Source organism: Phoenix dactylifera, chromosome 6, assembly GCF_051530095.1.
Source record: "Phoenix dactylifera cultivar Ajwa chromosome 6, Ajwa_hap1_PhDact_Kaust_v1.1, whole genome shotgun sequence".
NCBI classification, from domain to species: Eukaryota; Viridiplantae; Streptophyta; class Magnoliopsida; order Arecales; family Arecaceae; genus Phoenix; species Phoenix dactylifera.
In genome coordinates, this window is record NC_143195.1 from 37,821,368 (window position 1) to 37,847,339 (window position 25,972).

Below are 25,972 nucleotides of genomic sequence, written 5' to 3' on the forward strand. Positions count from 1 at the left end.
CGTTGATGGACAGCAGTAGTGACTTGTTAGGTCTGACAGTGTTTGACTTAGAACAAACTTGGTATTATTTTGGTGCACTTTGAGAAACCTAACTTTGCTGGAATTTGTGCAGAGTTATATGTTGGTTGTTGTCGCATTCAATTACAATCACTAAATGCTTCAAACTGCTTCTCAAACGTAATGTTATCTTGAATGGTTCTGTGTCTCACCCTTTCACGGCATGGCAATTTGCATCAACATGGAAGTAGTTTAAAATGAGAGAAAATACCAACCACAAGAGGAGCCGAGTGGCTTGTCTAGCCCTCTTCCTTTCTCTTCCCGGCAATGAAGTGGTGATAAATAGCAACCTCGGAGACAACTCGATCTCCCTCTTCCTTTTTCTCCCCGGCAATGAAGTGGTGATAAGCAAGAGATCCGGCAATGAGAGGCTGTTCTTCATGGCGAAGCACAAGTATTTGTCTGTCATGCATGAAAACATTACTACTACGGTAAGGTATTCTAGGCAGAGGCAAAAACAAGCTTAATTTCCAAACCCTGTAAAAAGAATTTAATGTGATTCCTTTTTTTTGGGTCGATTGGTGCATTCCTCATGTTTCTTGGGAACAGCTCCAAAATATAAAGCTAGAAAGAAAGACAGAGAGAGAGAGAGAGACACAGAGTAATTCCCTGCTCAGAACTAGCAAGGGTCAGCCAAACAAAACTTGCTTAGCCTGAAAAAAAAACCAAAGGTATGCAACCAGGACTGACCTGGACATGGCAGCTCCATTGGTAGAGGGTGTACCTTCTGACGGCAAAGTGGAGGGGAAAGGGGGAGGGATGGGTTGGGACTCGAACTGACCCTATTGAGAGCCAAGAGAAGAGAGGAAGAACATGGATGGATGGATGGCAGAGAGAGGCCAGAGAACAGGGCATGATCAGTTGGAATTTTCAATTAACAGTTGGATTAACTAAATCTAGATCGTTGTTGGGTTGTTGGAATGAAACGTAATTTCCAATTCCAGATGTAAACCAGAACTCTTTGAGGAGCAAAATATGCTACAAGCGGCTGTAAAAAATAATTCACTCTGTTCAACCAAATGCCAGTCTTCTAAATTAACGCATAGAGGACCCTGTCATTTATTTTTTTTATCATATATATATAAAAAAAAAAATTACAAAAGAGGGGCAGATTTAAACAAATGCAGGGGCTGTCCGCCCCCTTCTTCCACCCTACCATGAAGGATGGAAAAAAAAAAAGAAGCAATTTTCTTCCCAGCTAGACTTCACCAAATTAGGGCATCTATGATACAAATAAAATCCCATGATGGATGGCATTATAATGTAGGACTAATCAAAGAATCACTGCTGTCAGGCCAGGACTGATCGATAACCTTTGCAGGTTTGGCTGAAAATGGTTAGCTTCAAAATGAACACCAGATTGGCTGCTCCATTCCTGTTGCCAAGAACAAACAGATGGAAATCCAGTTTCCCCTTGAAATCAAATGGACCACAACAGGTGATTAGCCTGACTCTGAATTTGCTAAATCCTCAATTCAATCTTTCACCTAATGGAACGGTCCATTTACTCGAGGTGTCTCAGAGGCGTCAGCCTTCAAATTTTTCACCTAGAAAATCTCACTACATTATAAAGTTAGCCCGCATTCCCTGTAACTTCAGCAGCCCGTTGTCTCATCATCTCCATAACCGCTGCTCTCCGTCTGGATTCCGACTGTTGCTGCAACCTCCTCATATGTTCTTTCAAATCCCTGGATGGAAAACAGGTCAATGTTGATGAATTTTAGTTGGTTTTACCAAAAAAATAAAAGAACTGTGATGTGATCATGTCAAAGAGATCATGGAGGATTTTATAACATACTTGCACCGTGGCACATGGCAATTCGATTCTTTACAAGATCGGGAATGAATTTGCAAAAGATACCACATTTTCTTACACATCTGGCAACCTCCTGAGGCGCGTATTTTGCATAGCATACCATGACGGAAAAGGCTTTTTACTTTACGGCAATTTGGGTATGGGCAATGAGAGAGGCATTGGGAAGCATGCACCAGAAGATCAAGCATTTTCCGTAGCTGAAGCACATAACACCAGTAATTTGGTGAGGACAGGACATATGGACATATATACCGAGAATTCATGATAAGCAAAAGTTTGCAAGAAAGCCTGAAAAGTAACAATTGACAAAAAAATTCAAGTGATGGATAACGAAAATGTAATGGAAAAAGGACCATATATCATATTCATTTGCACGAGATGAAATCAATGCTTCAACATCAACACTGTGGAACCTTAGCAACATTAGTAAATGACATGCTCAAGGTGCTCGAACTAAACAGTGCTTCTCCCCAGGTGAAAGGTTTAGGCCAACAATATGTACATTGTTTATCCAGTTTTAAGTACTAGAAGCAACATATGCCAAACTGACCCAAAATGCTTGGTTTGGGGAGAACCAACCTAAACCAGTGTAGTTCCAGGTGGAATGGCAGTTCGGGTGGGTAAATGGCCTAAACCAGTCTAAACTGAGCAGAACTACACAGTTCCACTCGGTTCGGAGAGGTTCGGGGCGCTCAAATAGGGAGTGGATTTTGTGAGGAAAGATTCAAGGAATAGGGCCTTTTTGCCGATTGAGCCTAAGTCCAAGTCAACTCAGGTATAAAGGTATAATCCCCTCCCTTCTCTTCATTGTTTTTTTTTTTTATTATTTTGATGCCTAAATTTGGCAGAAAGTTGGTTGAACTAGGAGAAATGATGCCAAAATGTTGTATTTTTGGCATAATTGCATGATCAGCATAGTATCAGACAGAAGATCGGTACCAAGGTAGCTATCTAGGAGGCTCAAGTTATTGAATGCAAGGGTATGCACAGTACTTGGGTTGGAGTCATATCCAACGCCCTAACTATGAGCAAACTCCCAATGCCTACAAGCAGCATAGACACTTCATGTGGGACAGGGACTAGATATCAATACGTATTTTGTAATTCAAATCAAGTTGTATACATACATACATACATATATATAAATATATATAAGCTAAAAATATGCATTGTCTATGTTTAATTATTATAAGTGCATCCATGAAGTAATTATACGAACTCTTCAGACCAAATATAAAATAAAATAGCATTGAAATACCCTTAAAATCATAAATTAAAGACTAATAATCTTCAAAATAAATAATTAGAAAAAAGCAAAAAATACCAAATCAGTATGCATTACGTATTGTGTGTCGGTATGATTCGGTTTGGTACCATACCATACCTGTATCCAGGTACCGAGATTGTGAACCATGACCAGAAGGCTTTCACTCAACAGTGCAAGTCATAACATACATATCTGCCTGAATTAGCAAGCTCATAACAATAGCTAAGCTAATATACTATGAGTTTTACAAAAATACTGCAAGTTTCACAAATATACTGCAGTGAAGTAGTTCGAAGCATATTCTTTCTCAAATGAAGAGTGTGTTAATAAATGTTCTTAGCAACACAAGCAGTTATTTAACATTAACTGCAAATAAGAAAGCAGCCTGTGATTGTGGGGGCCATAGACAAATAACCATTCATCATCTTCTATTAACATCGCTAGCTGAATCTACTTTTGTGGTCATATGGTAGCATTGCGCTAGTGGGGAGAGGCAGCCTTAACCTACTCGTAAGCGATGAAGCAATAATTTCAGATCCGCTGCCAAGGCCTAAGGAAGGATGCAACAGCCACCGTAGAAGTGCTAAACCACTGTTTAGACCAACCAGGGGCTCAGATCATGAGATACCAGCAAGCCATCAAAGTATTTGGGACTTCACCGAACTGCTGGGAGCATAATCAGACCATATCTAAGTGTCCAGTGCATTTAAAAATGTTTAAGATTTGGTCCAGAAAAAGAGATTACTAGCTCTCAAAATCCATAGGGAGCGAGATTAATCATATGCTTTCTTCCATTTTATTTAGCTATTATTTGGAAAGTTTTGGATGTAGCAGAATTTTATATTGATTTGGAGTCTTTGTGGTGTCAAATTGTATTGAAAGAGACCTGCAGTCATAATAAGTTGAGAAACCTTCCTTGAGCAAGAAGCAACTGTTTTCTAGTTGTTTTGGTCTATATAAGGGTTTATATAAAGCAAGGAATTTAGAATTTTATTGAAGTTATTTTGTTTGAAGAAAAGTCTCAACCAGTTTCAGCCCCTTTTCCTTTCCCCATATAGTCTCTTTCTTCTCCTCATCTTTTGATGTAATAAGTTAGTGCTCTCTTCCCTTATCCTATCCATTCTTTTCTTTAACTTTTCATTGATATTATAGAGAAAATACCTTAGATTTGCAGTCTAATGTTAAAAATTTTGCATAAATCTGCAGAAGATTCCTGAGATTTTCTTACAAGTCAACCAGCGACCATCACTGATCATCCAATCAACCATGAATTCCTTTACCTAGCATCCACATCTCCTCCAAAAGCCTAAACAGATATTTTTCAAATCTTCATAATTTTAAAAATGCCAGAAAACCCTCTTCTGCCCTGTTTGCAGTATCAGGACAAGGTGGTTTTAGACCTAATTCCTTTCTAATCCCTTTCTTTGGTCCATCTAAGCCTCCACAGGCCACCCTCAGGTTGACGGTAAGTTACGACCCCAGGACTTTGAATGATACAAGAAGGCTGAGCAACACTCAAAAGTTTAGTAAGACAAAATACATAGATTAAGCATTCAGACATGCAAGTGATCTCAGGAGCAAAATCTGCATCTGTGGGTTTTCTTCACTGCAAAACTGCAGCTGCAGCATGTTGGGTCAACGTGCCATTTACAGCCTAATTTGCATTTGTTTTGCTGGACATATCCTGGATGTTCAAAGTTTGCTCAATTTTGGGCATGTTAGCTTCTATCAACATTTTACATAACAAAAAAATCATGCTAGAAAAATGCCTTCCAGGAGATCTCCTTATAAGAAAAGTGAGCTTGGAATTTAGTTAAATCCCACATTGTGTCTGTCCGATTGATCATTAACAAAATGAATATTGTACAATTGACCATTATCTTAGCTGGGAATCTAAGCTTACCGACCTGAGATATTTGATTTTATTTCCAATAGTATTTTAACTCTCCAACATGTATCTTGCAAGTAAATGCTCGTGAATGATATTCCCATGCTTTCAGCTTGTCAAATAATCATACTTCTCTAGCAAAGCAGTAGCCAATACTAAAAGAGAAATCAAGCAAGGATTAAACTAGCATGAGAATTAGATTTTTTTCACAAAAATTAGAACAAATGATAGATAGGCTACTAATACTGAACAGGGAGGTTCAAGGTTTCTCAATAATAGTTAAAAAAAGGTGTTGAGGAATAATAGTCCCACATCAGATAGGTTAAGGACTAGTGTGGTCAACGTATGCCATACCATATCGAATGGGATAGTATGGAGCATATCGTACAGTACCTGTTTGGTACCGATATGCGGTATGGAGGGCAATACCGACACTTGGTACGCCGAATCGGCCCCTATACCGGGTGTACTGACATGATAACAAGGCAACACGATACAAGGCCCGATATCAAGATGGCGCACCCTGCTTGTGGTGCTTACATACTCTTGGGCCCATACATTTAAATGCCCAGATTGTTAGATAGGATCTTAACATGGTATCAATTCCCACAGATCCTTCTCACCTACCAAAATCTCCATGCTCCCACTTATTAATCTACGTGCCGCCCCTTATTCCAGGTTATGTCCCTCGGGTTCTACACGTGAGAGGTGTTGTTGAGGAATAATAGTCCCATATCAGATAAGTTGAGGATTCTTGTGGGGCTTATAAACTCTTGGGCCCATCCATCTAAATGCTTGGGTTTTGAGATAGGATCTTAACAAAAGGAAAGTAAGGTCGAACTAACAAGCAAGAGTTAGTCCAATCAGATGGTTTTACAGATAGAAAGCTATATAGCATCTATTATTTCAGGTAGCTAACTATATGCAAGTGTCTCAACTCAAATATGTCAATCTTAAATGAATTGAGATTAGATTCATTGTTTAAAAAAATAGAACAATCAAATAGTCAATATTACATTAACTACCAAAGACTAGATACTAAAGAGAATCAGATGTTTTCAAGAATTATAGACCATCAAATACTAATTCCAGACAACGATACCAACTCCAGGCAACATGGTAGACTAAAATAATGCATAGGCATACTGACAAGTTAGCACAACATGCCCAAATTTGAAACTCAACAAATAAGAATATTACAATCTCAGGTATGTAATCATATAGAAGGTTTTCAATATGCCATTTACAGAGAAGCAGATATGTGATTCATACTACAGAAAAAAATATAAACATCAATCAGGTAACTCCAAGTAAGTGCCTTAATTATTATTGACTCCTCACTCATTCAAAAGAGAGCTGCATAATTCAAGTTGCAACATTTTGCATTAACTGGAGTAAAAACTATTACACTAAATTTGCAGCCAATATTATTCCTTAAATATGAAACAACAATTGTACAAAAAGGACAAGGTGACCAAGATTTACATATAAAAAAACAAAATTGACCAAACTTTAAGTTGATTTTCAGAAAGGGAAACATGCAAGTGAATCATGATGATGTCATTTTGGGAGTTCTAATTAAGATAAAACAGAAATACCTGCTGAACCCGTTTCTGCCGAGCTTCTTGATTTTGAGCATCACGGTCAGCAATGCACGGATGATTTGTTAACTTATGAGGATGGTCAACACCACCATCTTTCTGATAACATGCATTGCATACATCAAAATCAGTGCAAGTTTCACAATGCCATCCCTGACCAGTTTCAATTTCCTGCTGGCAGTTATTGCAGGTGGTTACAAAGGCAGGTGCAGCTGGATTATGGAGGTGATACAGCACCATCATTGAGGAATGCTTAGCACGCCTTAGAGTATCATATTGATAATGGTTTCCTTGACAAAGGCTGAGGAATGCTTGCCTGGTGTCAAAAAACTCACTCTCTATGATTTCATCTTTATCTTTAGTATCTGAAGGCACATCCCTAATTTCAACCTGCTTGCAATCAACCATGTCATGTTACGGCCCATATGTGATAATTGTGTCTGTGTTTTGTACATATATATGTATGTGTAACATGAGGTGGTAACATTTAATAGGGATAGAATTCATTATTCAGCAACTCACCGGAGTGAGGATGTGTTTCTCCCTACTATTGATAGGATGCTTATCCCTCTCTACTAGTTTTTGCTCTGCAGCATGACACCTACAAAAATTATACTTACATCTGTGATATATTGCAAAAAAAAGGGAAAAGGAAAAGGGAAAACGAGAAAAAGGTTATCCCTCGGGGAGGGAGCCTACCAAAAACTTTTTTCACACCTCCATTCATTACAAGCAACACTACCACAAAGATTCAACAAGAAAAAAGCTTTGGCAGTGGAAACATGCTTTGATAACAGAGAGTCAAGATTGCGCCACAATTCTTTTGGCAGTACCTATATTCACATGCTGCAGAGGTATGCAAGGAAGACACTTTTGGGCACCATAAAGATGGAGAAAAATAGGAGATAAAAATTATGAAGGGGGAAACTGAGGGGGCAGGAGAAGGGAAGAAGAGAAGTTAATTGTTCCTACAAGCTAACCCACTCTTTTCTTGCAATCATGGTCATCTAGACATGGTCAGTCTTAAGTCTTCAAAATTTATTTTGGATTATGAGAGGGTTTAAGTGGAGAATCGCAGTTTTGCTGAGATAAATGCAATTGCTGTTCCTTCTCTTTTCACTCTCCAATTCAATACCCGCTGACTACTTGCAAATGAGACTTGGGAAGCAGCCTCTAGAAGCATTGATCAAATTCGAGATGATTTTTGCCGTACTCAAGTTCCAGAGGTAAAACAAACTTAAGAATTATAGCTTCCTTGTTAAGGCATTAAACCAAAAATAACACACAGTAAAAGTTATTCAAGCAAATAATATAGTTACCAAATACAATTCTAGTGGAAAATAAATTGATGGAATCAGGACATCACTAGTGGCCATCAGTCATATTATGAATATCACGATTCACAACAAAAGAAATTTTGTTCCTGCAACTTACATAATAGCTAAACATATCAAAGAATGGTTTAACCAGCAAAATTCAAGTATCTTAAAGACATTCTCTATTATCAACCTCAAAATGAAAAATAATATTCGATCATGAATAGAAATTGAATGCATCTAATTATTATAAGATAATGACATGGCAGTCAGATAATATTATTAGTCCATCACATCTGGCAATCTGGTAGTATTGATATTTTAAACAAATCATTCTTGCAGTGTCTATTGAGGACAGAGTATTGACTGCATGCTGATGTGCCTGCCTAAACATGATTATACAGGATAATGATAAATAACAAATTACTCCACAAGAAAATGAGATGATTCGCAAAAGACTTACTTATCACAAAGCTGGAAGTTCTTGCATTGGTTGCAAACCCAGCGTGCTCCAGACACCATAAGTAGACAGCAATGCGTGCATGCATGCTGCAAATGGACCATGATAAAGTCTTCCTTCATAGGAAAGATGGTTTCACCAAGCTGTGACAGATAAAAAAAAATTCAGTCGGGTAAGCAAGTTGAAAGGCCACTGCTAAGCCACCAGTCAGTCTATCTTGATCCAGTGAACTCAGCACCATAGGTCACTGCCCACTTCGCATGCAGGACCTTTAAGATCAAGTTATAAAGCTATGTCAAAGATATTTCCACTCAAGGTATACCGTCTCCGTACTGGACCCCATACCGGTGCCACCTTACCACTGTATCGGTACGTCAAGTACGGGAGACGGTTTGACATATCGAGTGTCGATACGCCCTCTATACCATCTACCAATACCGGACCAGCATAGTACGGTACTCTCCGTACCGCCGGTTCAGTATGGTATGATATACCATGTTTCCACTTCTCTTAATGGTACAACCAACAATTTTATGGACAAAATAACAGAAAAAAATTACTTTATGCATCAAAAGGGCATCTTTAGATGCATTGGTAGAAAGATCAGCTTGACCAGCAGCTTTTAATGCCCTTTTTGTTATAGTCATTTTAGTCTTTCCTTTCTTCTGCTGCTTTTTTCCATCCTCTTCTTGACGAAGTTGATTGATCATATCCTCTGCAGCACCAGGCCAATAGTCGCCATCGAAATATGGCAAACGAGCAGCAGTTACCTTAGTCTTACACTCGCCAGCAGTTACAAAGAACTGATCATATAAATTAGTGAGATCAACAACAATGTTTTCCTTGGCAGCTTTCCGAAGCATTGATAAATACCTGCAGTATTTGTTTTGTCAATCCACATGTGCAAGTTAATCAATTAATCGTACATGCAATCAAGGTTCGTCGTACCCATGCATACAGTCCCATACTATGTGCACTGAACCATACTGGCACCGAATTAAGACTCGGTATGGAAGGCATACCAAGTGTCGGTACACCAAACCGACACCCGTACCAAGTATACCGACACTATACCAACATGTTACTGATAAGAGGTCCAGTATTGAAACGGCGAACCTTGCATGCAATACTAAAAAACAATGTTTTTGCTCAAAATACAGCTAATTAGTAAAAGCTATGACTCACCACTCACGGAGTTTGTCAGATTTTGGTGTCTTCTGAATCTCAGGGTGGCAATATAAGATATAGTCTTCACCCTTCAAAGGAGGACAAGCCCATATATAGCAACTAGTGAAACCCCGCTTCTTGCAGTACTCGAGATATCCAATCTATAGAAAGATACAAATGAAACACCAACACCGTAATTAAATCCCAAAGAAATGTATATTCACCAATAAATCAATAGAAGCACAAACATGTTTAATTACGATGCAAAAAGACATGCACACACACCACATGCATTATTCCCGAAACACGTTGATCATTAATGATAAATTGATAGAACCATGAACAAGTTGTTCCACCCAGGCAACCACAAAACACATACATAAGCACATGCACATGCAACCTATAAACCCAAAAATTCAGCCACACGTGCATGTGTGCACATATGCACACGCATCCATGCAGCAAGCATGTGGCACAAGCACATGAAGATGCACATCCATACACTTCTCACACACCAGTACGCTACAAGAGAAACACAAACCAGTTTAACTATGCAGAAAAGTACATAGGCATCTGCACATGCACAAAGACAACCACAAAGCCCAGCATGTATGCACAATGTACATCATGATAGTGGATCAAACATTAAAATAATCTAAACCAAGGTACGCCATCTTGGTACCAAACCCCATCCGGTATGGAGGCTGATTCAGCATACCAAGTGTTGGTATGCCTTGTACCATGCATCGGTTTAGTAGCGGTACGGTAGGAAAAATCCGTACCATTCGGTTCGGTACACATCCGTACCATCCGGTTCGCTACGATATGGCGTACCTTGATCTAAACATAAAAAAGCATCTAGGTAGACATGTAAAGCCCTGAAGTACCAGAATTTCATGATATACAAAGGTACGTAGAGCTTCCCCAGTCACTGTTTTTATTTCAGGCCTGAAGTATTTGACAGAATCCAGATACGAGAGATAGACACGACGTTGATTAGGAAACTGGCATTCCGAACCAAATTCTTGGACATACATGCCAAATAGGCATACCTCTACACCTCCAATCTTCTGAAACAACAATATGACCTGGACAAACAACAAGTACACCATGATAAGATTCCAATAGTTCCTGACATAATCCACAAATCCAAGTCATGTCCATCAAATATTCTTTGCTATAAGGAAGAAGCAGCATTTATCTAGTGGCAAATTTTTGAGCAAGGAAAGAAAAAAATCACCTTAGATTTGTATGGGAATTCTGTTGGATAATTTTCTTCCTGAAAGATCTCTAAAAAACGCTGTTTTACTTCCAATTTTTTGTCAACCGATGATACAACTCTAATCACGAGTCCTTCTGCCCCAGGTACCTGAAATAGAAGCAACCAATATTATGACAGTGGCTGACTAAAATTATTACCAAACATCTCGCATTGGAACTCAGTCAAGACCAATAAATTGAAAAGTAGAAGCAATCTAGGTGATGCAGCAAAATTAACAAGCAGATACACATTAGGGAACAGTATACAAGAGATCCAAACAGGGCTTTGTTCTCATCACCGCAAACATTTGCCAAAGCAATGCACATAATGGAATTTTAACAGTTATAACAAAAGCAAGCAGTCCAATACAAATAAGATAACCAATGAGACTAACAATATATCAGTTGCAAACGGATAAAGCAAATTTAACACATAGAGGTTGCCAGGCAAGATAAGCCTACACAAGCAAGAAGAACAAGGAAAGCAAGTCTGCTTGCAGCAGTAATTGCCAGAATCATTGTAAAGTAGAAAATGGAATTCCCTCTCTCAATAGCAGGTAAAACATACTGCAATATAAAGGCTGTCATGTGGAAACAAATACTGATGCACAGACCAACCAGGATATACTTCATTAGTTACAAAACGGAAGAAAAAGCATGAGCCATAGGAAGAAGAGCTTTTGCATACCCTTAAAAAGAGAAATCCCTTGTTTGCCTTCAAAATATCAGAAAAATTGCATGCATATGTATATGCATGTGCATGTGTTTGCTACAAAAGAAAGAAGAAGAAAGCAACTCTACTTGCAGCAGTAATTGCCAAAGAGTCATTCAAAGTATCTGGTACTGTTTGGAAGCACAAAATGGCATCCCTCTCTAAATAGCAGCCTAAATATACTGCAATATAAAGGCTGTCATGCAGAAACTAATACTGATGCATACACCAACCAACATATAAAAGCAGTCAGATGCAGTTTGTGGATTTATTTCATTAGATATAACATGGAAGGAAAAGCGTGGAGGTATAGGGAGATGAAATTCTGCATATATCCTAAAAAAAATCCTTTATTTGCATATATACCCTTCCTGTCATGTTGTGCAAAATTTCATCATTCTAGAGTTAATTTGGTGGGCTAAAAGTTAATCAACTTGTCTATCGACTACTTTACCAATTTAGCACCTTTTGAAAATATGCATGCAGAAATCCCTTAAGGGATAAAAGGATAAAGTATAAAGTAACATTACTTTTTTTGGAGGATGGCATTCTGTTGTAGAGGCATGTATGCAAGTTTGAAACTGTGGAGACAAATATATGCAAATTTAAATTGTTGAAGAAGCATATATGCACATCTCAAAATCAAACTTTTGAAGGGATATCTATGTGTGGTTAACTTTTCAAGGTGTAAATAAGGAAAAAAGGGATTTTGAAGGCCATAAATACAACAATCCATAAAAAGAAAATGGCCGTCTTGGGTGATCAATAGAATGATATTTTTTCCCCAATTTCTGAAATTGAAATGTAACTGTTTCAAGAATGAAATGTTAATAATGACCCGATGATTGTACATCCAAATGACTATAAATAGAATAGAGAATGTGAGAAGTGGAAGAACTAAGTAGTTAGCGTTGAAAGGTATTAACTATTAAGCATACAAAATGAGATGATAATTTCAATTTTTCGCCTGCTATTACACTAAGTTCTTAAGAAAACAGTTTACGGTCAGGAGGAGTATATGCAGCTTATATCTGGTGGAAAGTTCATGAAAAACATTGACCTTTTTTTAAAAAAGAAAAGGGAGAGTTCAACGGACAACATACAGGAGGAGAAAAAAAATAACAGAGAAAACAAGTACAAATTTAGCATTTCTTTGACAAATTCAATAACTAAGTGAGATAGCTCATCTTTTTTAATGTCCAGCCGATTCAGATAATCTATATAGTTCGCTATTATATAGATACACCACAAATCATTTTATATTTGATCAAAGTTTTATTTGGAAAATTAGAGTCCGTTTAATATAGATGAGCATCCTTTGATAATTCTTTAACATATTTTATTAAAATAATAAAAGAAAGGAAATGGAGCAGAAACGGGGTTTCAAATGCAAGAAAAGATAAGGTTAGACTGCAATGGAAAATTCATATTTAGTTTCAGATATTGTACATAAGAATAGCATGCACATTAAGTCTGACAGCAGGTTTCTTTGGAAATAAAATCAATGTCATCATGAAGCCACATAAATCCAAATAACCTCATCAAAAGTTTTTCCCAGATGCCTTGCTCTGTCTTGCCTCTCCTGCTTGAGTCGTCTAAAAAGTCGTTGCTCTATGTGATCACTAAGAATAGTTCTTGGCAAATCTATTGCACCAAGAACAGCATTTTGTGGCAAAGGCTTGCGTTCTCCTTTTTCTATCTCCTCTATGTAACAATTAGGGCAAGTATATTCTGCTTGTCCTCCATCATTTCTTCGTCCGTTAAAAAGAGCACATATTTGATGTTGCCAGGCTTCACATTTATCACATTGAACCCACTGCAATGAAGGACAGAGAATAATAAGTAATTGCATGTGCAATTTATTGCCCCCCCCCCCCCCCCCCCCACCCTGCACGCCCCAACTGCATGCAAAACATCAATAAAAATGTACGGATTTACCCATTCTTCAGTTTCCTCATCATTTCTCTTCTTTTCAAGCCTGGCTTTTGAGTATGCAGTGCCATCTACCTCAACAGTGTCACCACGAGCCTCATTATAACATGGGATACAGAAGTGATGCCGAGTGTAGCCACTTCCCATGGTATAATACATTGCATTCCTCTTAATGCGAGCACCACACAGCGTGCAATATATTGGAGGGGGGCCAAAAGAGAGCTTTTCCACTGCACACAACTGACATGAGTTTTCACTCATTGAATGTTCCATTGCTTGATTCTTTTCAGCCTTGGCTCTACTCTGTGAACAAAAAGGGAAAAAAAGGAAAATGTGCTTATTGAAAAACTAGACAAAGTTCAGGTAAAAGGATAGTTAAATCAATACATGAGTACATCTTCACATCTGCCAAATTTATGTCATTTCCTCTGTTAGAAGCATGAGGAGCAGCAGTTACAGATTTCATCAACACAAGAAGCACAAGAAAAACATGCCTACAGGTTAAGAAAACATAGATAAAAACCACAACTCCACAAGTCTTTGCTGATCTGAATTATAAACCTATTTTGCCATCAGTTCCTATTCAGTTACCAACTCCAGTAAAATGGAAGCAACTTCATCTCCCTTCTGACTCCTACTATTCAATCTTCTTTTGTCATCCCCTCCTTTTCATTTTTTTTGGTACATGTCTTCCCCTCCTTTTCTAACACCTCCAGCCATGTGTGTCTTATGTTGCACTTTGTCCAACAATCTTAAATAACAAAGCCACCTTACCAAAATCAATAAGCCAATAGACATCTTTGCTGTCAATAACTGCTAAATATTCCATAGATATGGTGAATAAATTGCAGTTCACGAGCTTACAAATCTCTGATCTCATGTAAAAACAATTATTCTTAAACTTGTCTTATATAGGTGATGAAAACAAGAATTCCCTACCTATTCAGCAAGAAAGGCACTTACAGTCAGAAGCAACCTATCCTCATTAAGGATGTCAGGTAGTGCATAAGATAACCTGGATCAAGAATGTAGCTCCAAAGACTAACTCTTTCCCACCATTAGAATTTAACACCAATATCTAGATACGGATGTATGAATGGAGCAAACCAGCCTCCCATCTCTATACCCTCTTTTCTTTTCCCTATATTTATGTTAAAACATTGGAAAACAGACAGAAGCATAGTTACCAACCAACATACATCTTCCTTAAGGTGTCTCATGGTTAAGGTTGCACAAAACCCATAACTCTGGATATAAGCCTTCCTCAGCAAGTCTTCATGAGCATTTACCAACAGTGTCGTACTCAAAATGTTAACCCATTAATCCATAAATTATCTACCCAATTCCTTAGTTTTACAAATATCCCACATTTAACAAGTTGCTTACTGCCCCACAACCTCTCTCTCTCTCCTCCACAGAGAATCTCCCATGCAGCAACTGTGAAGATACATTTGTTAGATTATGTGAGTCATGGCACATCAAGGTTAATTTCTGTGCGATAACAAACCCCAAATGAATTGAGTATGCTTCTAAAGCTAGTTAATCATCCATAAATCTGTTCAACAACCAATCCTTTTGCTATAGTTCGAACTTTGAAGACTTAGATACAATATAATAGACACGCTGTCAACTTCACAGCTCAAAACATCATTAACTGAACTGTTTGACTAGAGTTTCACAAATGCTAGCTTAGGTCATCTAATATCCACATACTGAACAATCTAAAATCATCAATAAGGTTAGGTCCTTACTGGTCAAAACACACGCACGCACACACTGAGACACACACACAGAGCACCTAAAATTTATATCCGTTTTAAACATATCTGCAAAAAGTAAAATTCCCAGAACAAACAGCTTTTCGAGGAACCTGAATAATCAGACAATGCATTTCTGATGTGTCTGAATAGATCAAGGATGGTTAACTTGCCAGTTAAAAATAGCATGAGAAAGACCCTCGTACATATGATAGTGATTATAAATTAAAAGATGGAACATCTGATAAAATAAGCTAACCTGGCCAACCCATTTCCTCAGACTAAATATGTGTTCTCTTATCTGCTCTGGGGTGAACAATTCAGTCAAAGATACACCTTTTATCTTTGGTTTCCCTGATTTACTTCCAACTCCAGAATCAGTTGGTGGGACATTTGCTTCCTTTTCAGCTTCCATCTTAGCCTGGTCAATCTCTTTCTCAGCCAGATTTGTTTCTTGGTTGGCACAACCATCAACTCCATTTTGGAGAAGACCTTCAGCATCGGGCCTTGCAACATGCACATTCACTGAACCATCACCAATTGTGTTGCTACAAATAGGAGAATTTTGTCGTCCAGAACCTATGAATAAGTTGGGCTTCACTTCAATGGCCTCAGACTTAGCAGTCATGGCTATCTCAGCTTGTTGGCACTCTTGAAGATGATCCTCCTTGAAAGCATGAGAATGATTCATAAGATGGACAGGTACCGGAGAATTTTCCCTCTTGGGTACAACTGAGGGGGAATTGTGATGCACCTTCACACGTTTTGACAAAGATAGTGAATCATCAGAAGTTTCAATGGGCAATCTATGCATCTTACACATCACCCTATCTCCACCTGCTTCATTAGAAGTTCTCCATGAGTCATCATCAGATGGAGGACAGATCTGGGTCTTACATTTGGCTGCTATAAAACTCCGTACAGGAACACAGACAGGACAATCTGCTGCACGGCAAACACGGTAATGCTGATAAAGTTTTCTAGATTTGCAACAGCGAGAGTAATTGCATTTTTCACTATTACATGTTCTCATATGAATCCATAGCTTCTGAACTATTGTACAGTTGACTTCCTGGCATGCTCCCTTTGGAGCCGAACATCGACGCGCATGGAGCAAAAGCAAAATCCACCTCCGCTGGTTGTAATAATTTTGTTCATTTGTATTGCTTCCAGGTCCACAGTAGGGCCCACTTGAAGATTTTGACAATGCAACACTTTTTGTAACAACAGCAGCATGACCATTTGTACAACCCTCCGGAAAGAAACAAGATTGTTGAGCTTCCTCCTGTTCTGTTATTCCCTGGTGAAATTCCTCCAAAATGAGCTGTCCAAAGGATGATTTATCTGGCATTTGAAGCTTCTGTATTGGTTGATGCTGCCAATTATCATGCTGGAGAGCATCAGATTGTGGTCCACTAAAGAGGTAACTAAACTCATTCTCAGATCCAGTAGCCTGCTGATGTGGAGGCAACAGCAGTTCTGAACCCTGTGAGAAGGACGGATGGAAATCCTGAGCTAAAGGAGCAATCAATTCAGCACCTCTAGAGTAATCACCATTAGAAGTGTTCTGACAATACTGACTTAATTCTGAAAAATTGAACTGTTCAGCAGCTTGCGGGAGCAATGATTCATTATGGTAATCAAGACCTTGCACTGGCATAAGCTGTTGTTCAAGACTCGGAGTCATAGAAGACTGCTTTGACCCATCAATCTTTGAAATAAGTTGCCGGTGCTGTTGCCTCTGTTGTTGCTGCTGGTTTTGAGCAATCCTTGCATAAAGATGGTCAGACTGTTGTTGGAGTTGAAGTTGCTTAAAGCTTTGTATTTGATGTTGTGATGGCATTTTATGTTCACAACTTGATAAAGGTGACTGCAAATTCATCTTCTGTGAATGATAAGATATTTGAGGTTTTATTTGTGCAGTCTGTTGCATTGATTGCAAATTTGCATGTTGAGCTAGCAGTGCACTGTTTGTCTTCAGTTTAGAATGCAAGACTGTGGGGTTCATATTTTGGTCACTTATAGTAAAGCCGGCAGACGATGCAGTGCCAAACATGTTTTCTGAAACTGATGTATATCCACCTGTCATAGGTAGCATCTGTTGAGATGATGATGCTGTAAAAGAAGAATATTGATAAAATAAATAACACCAACAATGACAAAAAATAACATGCATGTGGATGAAGCACAGAAGAAGACCAACAAGCAACTAGGAAGCCCCCACGTAAAAAAGCACACATGCAACATGTGCGAGGGTAAGGACATGGAAAGGAGGAAGAGTTTACTTGATATCATTGGTTGCTGAAGTTGCTGATCAAAATGCTGCTGTGTAGAGCTACCATAAGAAGCAGTACTTTGGTACCCCTCAGATGCTGCAGAACCATTCACCAGTTGCATGTTAGTCCCAGACCCTAACCCACCAACCATGACCACATTTGGAAATCTATAAAGAGAAGGCTTGTGCTGAATGTTGAAACCCATTCCAGTTCCTATTTGGCCTCCAGGACTATGCAGTGCATGGCTATTTTGACTCACAATATACTGTTTTTGTCTCTGTTGGTTTGAGATAGTAGTAGACTGGATTCTAGAAAATGCACCTCCATTTGAATAATCAGAACTCATAAGTCGTACTGAATTGTTAAAATCTGGAGTTGGAATCAGATGATTTGATTGTTCTGCTATGCCAATCAATGATAGTATACTATTTCCACCACCAGACCCAACAGCAGCATTGGCAGGCTGGTACACATTGAGACTCGGCGCTGCACAATCAGAACAGTCACCACTAGACTAAGATAGAAATTACACCAAAATGATGTGGTAAAGATGTGCAAAACTAGAATTACCATTGACAGAATTCAGCAAAGGATTGTGTTTTAAGCCAGCTGATCCATTTGCAATCGGTAGTAAGGTTCCCATGTTGACTGTGGTTCGTGCCGCAATACCAACACCAGCTGTAGGAATCATGGAACTGTCAGCAGAAACAGAAACTCCCGAGTTTGTGCTTCCACCATGGGGCATACCAGGTGTTGGCATCATAGTACTAACGGCCGAGGAAGATGATATATGATGGGTCAATGGCTGATTACTGTTAGGAATATTGTCTAATATAGCCTGTAAGTGCTGCTCACTCGTCCCCATCGCCATACTCATACAGTTTCCCTGATTGCAAAAACACATGCATGGTATAGAGACCAGCTAAGAAAGTGAATGCAGATGGAATGACATAAACACCTCCAGTAGCCACAGATATTCAAAAGAAACAGCCGAAAAGAAATAAAAGTATCATTGCTAGCCTCTTCAGCACATGAGCACCGGGAAAAAATAGAGAAACAGATAGCAAATGCAAGTTACTCTTAAACCAAGCTTACAAATATAAACAACATTCAATCCACAAAAAAGCAATAACGGAAGAAATTGCATTCATTTATTAAGGCAATAATCTGAGCATTGATTAAGTATTGAGTAGAAACAAAATGTTAGTTATATATCATGAACACTCTTCACACACCGTTACGTAAATAAGAAAAGAAAACTGCTTGGTTGGAATAATATATAAGGCTCATCGCTCAGACCTTTTCATAAAATAATCACTGCCTGTTTCTTTCCCCTCCCATCATGGACTCCAAAGGATTCTCCTAAAAAACTTTTCACTTAATCTCTTGACATTTACTACTATATAATGGGAAAACCCTGGAGTCCAGCATGTGTATGCTGGACTCTTAAGGCCCTCATATTGAGCTTTATAATAACCTCATAGAACTCTCATGCAGAAGTACAACACCACAAGAGTCAAGCATCATGCTGGACTTTAAGATACTTTTGAATGGACAAGGTCCACTTTATATTGTTTTTTCCATCCAATCAAAGCAAGTGCATTGCACGTACCTAATGCTATTCATATTAAAGGTATTCAAATAGAAGAACACTAAAACCTTTGAAGCAGCATCCTTGAATAAATGTCCCTCCAATCGCGTTGCAAGATCTGGTATCCTTGGTAATCATGTCATTAGAATTACACCTCCCGAGTATCTGGGTGCTGCAAAATACGTTGAAACAGTTACGAAGATCACAACACAAACATAGTAAATTGGTAATTACATAGCTTCTAAAACTGAGCATGCCATGCACAGGATATATAAAATATGAACACAGAAGAGCACAAACATTTTTCACATAAATATAATTTAATTATCAACTGAAAACAATGAAGTTGACATTTTAATCCTAAAGAAAATGGCACCAATTTAAGCAACAAACAGTGCAAGACAAGCCACAGAATATTTCATTAGTCAAACTATTCCAGTACACAATATTGAACTATTTCTAGTGAGGTATGTATGATAACAAGTAAGTTAAAATGCTAACAGAACCACATCAATGAGCAAATGCACAAGATCTCAAATTAGCATGACAGGGGAAGTAAGTTGAATCTATGCCAGAAGAGTAATAATAGGCCATGCACATTCATTGCAAGTGACAAATATCTTTTATTTTTTTGCTTACTATCTCTTATGAAGAGGAAAATAAGTTAGGGAAGGGCATTTGCCACGTAATTCGGAGTCAATGGTCATTGTAGATTCCAACAAGGTTCTAAGATTACATAATAAACCAGTATAAAGTCCATTAAACCATTAGGATTAAATGTGTTTGAGCTTAATCCTATTACTTTAATTGAGTAGTGGTGCTTCTGATTAAGATTGAGAGACACCACTTCGTTGAGATCAATGATGAACTCTCACAAGCCTAATCAACAAACTCAAACCACATTTACAATACCTCAATCAGTAAAATATTTATCAGGATGACATTTGCATATAAATTTCTATAAAATGTTAAGAATTTAATGCTAGATATGGCACTCAAGATTTCTCTTAAGAGAGGTTTAAAATTGGTCGTACTACTTAATTGCCGATGAGGTTGTAATATGGTAAAAAGGAATTGCCTGCGAGCACAAAATTGATGGCAAGATTATGGACTAAATCAAGAGGCTCTTACAGATGGTACAAAATTTCCCATTTATTGGTTATCATATTTGAATAATGTCTCTTAGAAAATTAGAGATTTTAATTTTTATTTGACGAGAATAGAACTAAATGGTGTATGCTTGGTTTCCTTATTGACATATATAGGTTTTGTAAAAGTGTTGGTAAGTTTGTGCATGTTATCAACTTGGTAAAGAGTAATAAACTTCCTATATGTGTCTCCAACATTTCCTATTTCAAATGCAGATCTCAGATAAAAAAAGCATAGGGAAATCGATGAAGCCTTGCAAGTTGGTCCAACATGATCTTAAAGGAGAGTATGTACAACTACTTGAAATCATCATCTAGTAATGTCTGACCTTCAGGTGCAATATTAATAATAAGGTTAAAAGGTGTTATTGGGATTTAGTTATGGTAATCAATCAAAAAGAATACATCATAAAACAAATCATCTTCCAAACTGTTGAACCTTATCTTAATTGAGTACCCTTTATAAGAAAAACAGCCTCAACTGCAAGAGGTTCATTTCCTTGAGGGAAAAGATAATTTATTATCATGAATATTCCACATATATGGTATTCAATTAAATGACATGTTACGTAAACAATTTTTTTGAACTGAAGGGCTAGAAGAAGTATGATCAGATTTTGGGCATAATAAGGCTGCAAATGGGTCGGGGTTGACCCGTAACCCAACCTAACCCATTTAGACCCGAACCAACCCATTTTGGAGGACCCGTGGGGCCGGGTCGGGTTCTAAAATTGGACTAGTTCCATTTTTTGGATCGGATCTGGGTTTACTAAATTCAGACCCGACCCGATCCATTTGAAATTTGGGTAATTTTAGGTTTTCAATCCTACAACCCGCCCCGCCCTGACCCGACCCGACCCGACTCGAACTTGTAAAATTATTGGGCTCGCGGGCCGCAGCCTGCAGGGGTGCAACCATGCAAACCAAACAAGTTCAAAAGTTCTATGGCATCACTACATGAATGTACTCACTGCTGAATGATCTTTTATGAAGTTTTTTTTTGTCTAATAAAATTCTAATCAATAACTTGATTTTGATCCTTGTGTGATTGGAATCTTGCCTGATGAGAGAATTGAAGTTTTGGTGCTAATATATCTCAATGTGTAAAGCGAATCCGAATGTCAAAGAGGCTCTCCAATCCTCCATGTTTGTATTATATTGCTCAAGGGACTGAACAGTTCTTGAATTCATATCGAGAATAGTTACAGATTGTTTAGCAGAATCAAACAGTGACGAGCAAGGAAAAAAAAGAAGGAAAGCACGTGTTGTTTATGTAGATCATATATTCATATTGTACTAAATTCTTATATCTATACCTTTATTTCAAGAGAGGCAATTTTTGAACTTGTGAAGCTCCTGCTTCAAGCTACTGAATGTAGGCTATTGAATTTTTGTTTTGTATTGAAATTTTGAGTACCCTAATATGATGTTATCTTTATATGATAGTGTGACTGACAACAGATTGTATTTATCTTGAGACATTGTGGTGGCGTACTTAGACAATTATCTTCTCTTTGAGTTTATATTTTTATGTGGATTTTATCAATATTAGAATTTTAAAACTGCTCCATTTGGTTATCCAGTTGATCGTAACCGTGTGAATTGTTCTCACCTTTGATGAACCGGACCCGAACAAATAGACTCGACCCGTCCTGAACCCGAATCGAACTCGAATTTTTTGGGTTGGATCCGGGTTATACATGGACCCGACCGGATCCGAATGACCCGTTAGGTCAAAACTTGTAGTCGTGGACCCAATCCGACCTGATCTTTTATTGGATTGGGTATGGGTCCAAAATTAGAACCCGAACAAAGAACCGGATTGGGCCGGAGTCACTCATGACCCGGTCTGACTCGACCCATTTGCACCCCTAGGGCATAATGGTATAAAATAGGTTCTGCAATGGTTTCAACAATGTTATTATATGCAAAAGGAAAAAAATTGAAGAGTGCACAAGCACGGCTAAGGAAATACAGGTGGCCGGATAGACTTAGTGCACATGTCCCCTATGGAATGCAGGCAAATAGATTTATGTATCTCTATAGTTTGTTCAATCATGAAAGTCACTCACAGCTAATACATGGTTCAAGCTCTAGTGATAGATTGTATCGTTGAACTTCATGCATGGTGCCTATATCAGCTTCTTAAGCACGGTTGAAGCATGACCAACCAACCTTAAATTGGGTTCTCCATCATCTAAGGCAAACTAAATACCAAGAAATGACACATCATTTCAAATGAAATAGCAAATACAAAGCACTCAAACAATTAGCTTTGAGGAGAGTAAGATACTGGAGGGGATAGATAAGTCAACGAAATAATGGTGATCAGATAGGTGGCAACAAAGTGAAAATTTGAGGGACATGGAGGTTAACAAAAGATGAAGTGAAGCTCATAATTGCCATTGTTAAGACAAAATGGCATCTTTAGAAAACAAGCATTCACGTAAACTCCTATGCTCCAAGAAGAAGCAAAGCGGAATATCATATCGAGCAGGACAGCAAGTGAACCTTCAAGGTCCCACTCTTTGTCGCTACCATCCTTGCTAGAAGTTTTGCTAGAGGTAGAGAGTTCACAATCAAAGGAGGAGAGGACATTGGAGAAGCTAGAGTTCATTAATCTTGACAAAGGAAAGGATAGTGCTAGTGGTTGCAAAGTGGAAGTCTGAAAAGAGGAAATGGCCAAGAGGTGGGTGGTCAAGCAGAAAATGGTAGTTCCCCCTTCCTTGAAATGTTACGTGGGTCACCAACAGGTTTAGAGAAAAGTTATTCTAAAGCATTCTATAATATATATATATATATATATATATATATATATATAACTAGTTGATGTAAGGATCAGTATATATGTAAAAGCACTATTGCAGCAAAGAGACACACAGAAGTGTGAATTGAAAAGGCAGTGAGTTTATTCCCTCTGTAGCATAAGGTCAAACTAGCATAATACAATACACGGGTCTGCACCAGCAAGATGCACATATGGTACAATGCTCAGCATCTTGTATCATGCATGTAGTTTGGTAGCAGCATGTGCCAGCTAGCATGGAACAATATCGACCGTATTCTTTGAAATGGTCCCCTGGCATCTTGATTGGCACAGCGCAGATCTGTGATGGGCCACAATTATCACAAGCATGTTATATGATACATGCACCCTTGCTAATGTTGTAATGTAGATTATGAAGACAAATTCAGAGACCAGGTAAATCTTGGTGTAAGCATGAGAAATTTCATGTTCTGGATAGTAAATGATATGACAGAATCGAGTTGCATGCAAGCTAAGCAAAAAGTTTGCTCCCTTCAGCCCTCTTGAGCTAATGGGTAATTAGTTCTATTAATGTTTCTGGTATAAACCAGCCAAAGTAGTGTCAGCTAGTGCACTTCAACTTTCTGAGGATCGCATCCAGCTAGATCTTCAAGATATCTCCACTGATTGTATTGTTTTCAATCATCATAATAAATTTTCCATTCACTCATTTTCCATATCCTCCTATGACTATCGATGGTTCAGATATAAATGCCAGTCTCAGCTAGCTATGACCATGCTAGCAAAATAAAAGGCATTCCTCACACAAGTTATTTATGGATTTTTACATTCTTTATTGTATGTCCAAATTTAGATTGCTTCATTGCTCCATCCGCTGATTATCGAAGCATGGAATGAGACCGCATACATGACAAAGTTGGAACGCACATGACTGAGTTCAATGGTGCGAATGGGACTGAACATGCTTGGAAAGATACTTCTTCTATCTGTTACCATGGTCTTTGCTCACAAGATTCAGCATTTTTCCATAGTGAAAGGTCAAAATATGATCAAGACGGTTATAAAGCTTATCATTTGGTTTCATCACAAAAGAATGCCACTAGGGATAAAAACCTTCTGTTGGTGTTAGAATCCAATGGGACTGTTCAGGATCCTAGACAAGCTCAAGGACAAGCTTGATGCAAGGAAAGATCGAAACAAGGTAGAAAATCTACGATTTTGTATTATCCTAAAAGTGCTGCATGTTTTAAGCATGACTCAATGTCGTTGGCGGTTGAAGACGTTATTAGTAAATGAGAATTGACCTTGAGTCCCCATAACTTTCTAGATATAGCTCTTGCTATTTCAGTCATCATGAAGTCCAAAATTTTGCTCAAAGAAGTTTCGCCTGATCGAACTAGAACTTAAAATGTGCAACTTAAGCTACATTGGATCCTGGAGTTAAATGACAGAATCCCAAAAAGTAAAAGCATTTGAGCTATGGATCTAAAATTCCAGCTTTAACATATAGAATACCTAAAGACCGAACCTTTATCATTGAATCCGGCAAAAAACAACTACAGGAAGTCCAATTCAGTCCATAATTTGAAAGTGTTATATCAAAAAACATATCCTCAGTATACTTGTCGATTAGTAAAACAGATAAAATTCCTATTTCTAACAAGCAAAAGCAAAGCATCAAAGAAGCCCTTTTCTTCCAGGGTTGGTTAAGAAGAGAATGGCGATCACCATAGGACCCAAAATTCTTCGGAATAACAAAAAGAAAAGAGACAAAAAATAGAGAAAAGGAAGAAAACAATACCTCGGCAGTCCACGTCCATTCGCGTGGACCCGACCTAAATCCACGATCAATCAAGCAAGAAGGATTTCACCAAATCATTCATCAGAAAAAAATAAAAAACAAAAAAAACAAAAAAAAAAAATAAGGTCAAGAGGCCTGAATCAAAGACCTAAAGTTAGGGTTCGGTCCTCTCCCACGCGATCGATCGGAGACGTTTCACCGATGGAGAGAGAGAGAGAGAGAGGAAGAGAGGGTTTCCTCCATTTGCTCCCGTTTTGATCCCGGGGTCTGTTTTTTATTTCCCTTTTGTTGGTTCCAATTGGCCGTTTGTTTGTTGATCTAAATAGGTGCGATCCCTCGTGGGTGCTGGACGGTGATCCTCGATCGCCTACCTGCGATGGAAAATCTCTGCCGTCCATTTAGTGGACCCCGGCATGTATCCAGCGCCTATAAGATCTCCGCGATAATGATTCGCAGAGGCAGCCTCTCCGTGTCTTGAGCATCCCCTCTGGTCGGCGTTGCAACCTCCTTCCCCTTGCATGTCCCAACGGAGTCGAGACTTTCCAAACAAATTTCCCTGATAGTTCAAAAAATAAATCAAATAATTCGAGCATAAATATATATATATATATATTTGTAATTTCTTATATATCTATATCTTTATATCTATATATTTAAGGGGTTTTTTTAGCATGAATATTTTAAAAAAAAATTAAATTTACATTGATATTTTTTTATAATTTATATTTATTTATGTACTTTCATAAAATACTGTTTTCGTACAAATACTCCTAATATAACGGTCCTTCTAACACCGTTAACAAAAACCATATTTATTTTACTAAAAATAAAATAAAATTTTGAAATTATTTTTTTCATCGCAGTCGTCTTATATTTTTTTTTTTTACACATCTACCCACGAAGAGTATTTTAGTTAGTTTAATTTAAAACTGTTATTTTTTTAACGGCGTTAGATGATGTGGGTATATATATACAAAAATAAGAATTAAAAAAAAATAGAATAGCAAATAAATGTTTTACAAAGATGTAGATATAAATATAAATTTTTAAAAAATATTTATATAAAAGTTGTTATTGGGGAGGGTATTCATGTAAAAAAATTCTAGATATAGATGATCCAGCTGATAAAAACTCTATTTGGTTATAGCTCTTCCTC

The 25,972-nt window shown here is 38.0% G+C and overlaps 1 protein-coding gene across 6 annotated transcripts; it reads right to left on the minus strand.

The window, feature by feature from the left end:
- Positions 1–1,085: 1,085 nt before the first annotated feature.
- LOC103703924 (histone acetyltransferase HAC1-like) lies at positions 1,086–25,347 on the minus strand. 6 transcript variants are annotated; one of them, XM_088724110.2, is made up of 17 exons: positions 24,965–25,347; positions 24,817–24,850; positions 19,169–19,272; positions 18,080–18,395; positions 17,519–17,995; positions 15,493–17,315; positions 13,483–13,779; positions 13,082–13,360; positions 10,813–10,941; positions 10,460–10,660; positions 9,591–9,733; positions 8,966–9,278; positions 8,409–8,548; positions 7,152–7,230; positions 6,627–7,019; positions 1,856–2,070; positions 1,086–1,745 (listed from the first exon to the last, which is right to left on the minus strand). In XM_088724110.2, exons 4-17 carry the CDS (start codon positions 18,384–18,386, stop codon positions 1,631–1,633), a joined length of 4,911 nt encoding a protein of 1,636 aa, XP_088580236.2. In that variant the 5' UTR covers positions 18,387–18,395; positions 19,169–19,272; positions 24,817–24,850; positions 24,965–25,347; the 3' UTR covers positions 1,086–1,630. The 6 variants fall into 6 exon arrangements, 5 of the variants coding, with proteins under 5 accessions (XP_088580236.2, XP_088580235.2, XP_088580237.2 ...); XM_088724109.2 differs by having other exon boundaries at positions 15,493–17,348; positions 24,965–25,114; XR_015988326.2 differs by lacking the exon at positions 7,152–7,230 and having other exon boundaries at positions 15,493–17,348; positions 24,965–25,114.
- Between the last annotated feature and the right edge of the window lie 625 nt (positions 25,348–25,972).

What these genes read in the sequence shown, in the direction of transcription:
- LOC103703924 (XM_088724109.2), bottom strand. Translation starts at nt 18,386, where the DNA reads ATGAGTATGGCGATGGGGACGAGTGAGCAGCACTTACAGGCTATATTA. An exon ending in TGAGGAAATGGGTTGGCCAG is followed by an intron (nt 13,780 to 15,492) that starts GTTAGCTTATTT and finishes TTTTGTTCACAG; the next exon opens with AGTAGAGCCAAGGCTGAAAA. An exon ending in AACTTCCAGCTTTGTGATAA is followed by an intron (nt 7,231 to 8,408) that starts GTAAGTCTTTTG and finishes TAATTTTTGTAG; the next exon opens with GTGTCATGCTGCAGAGCAAA.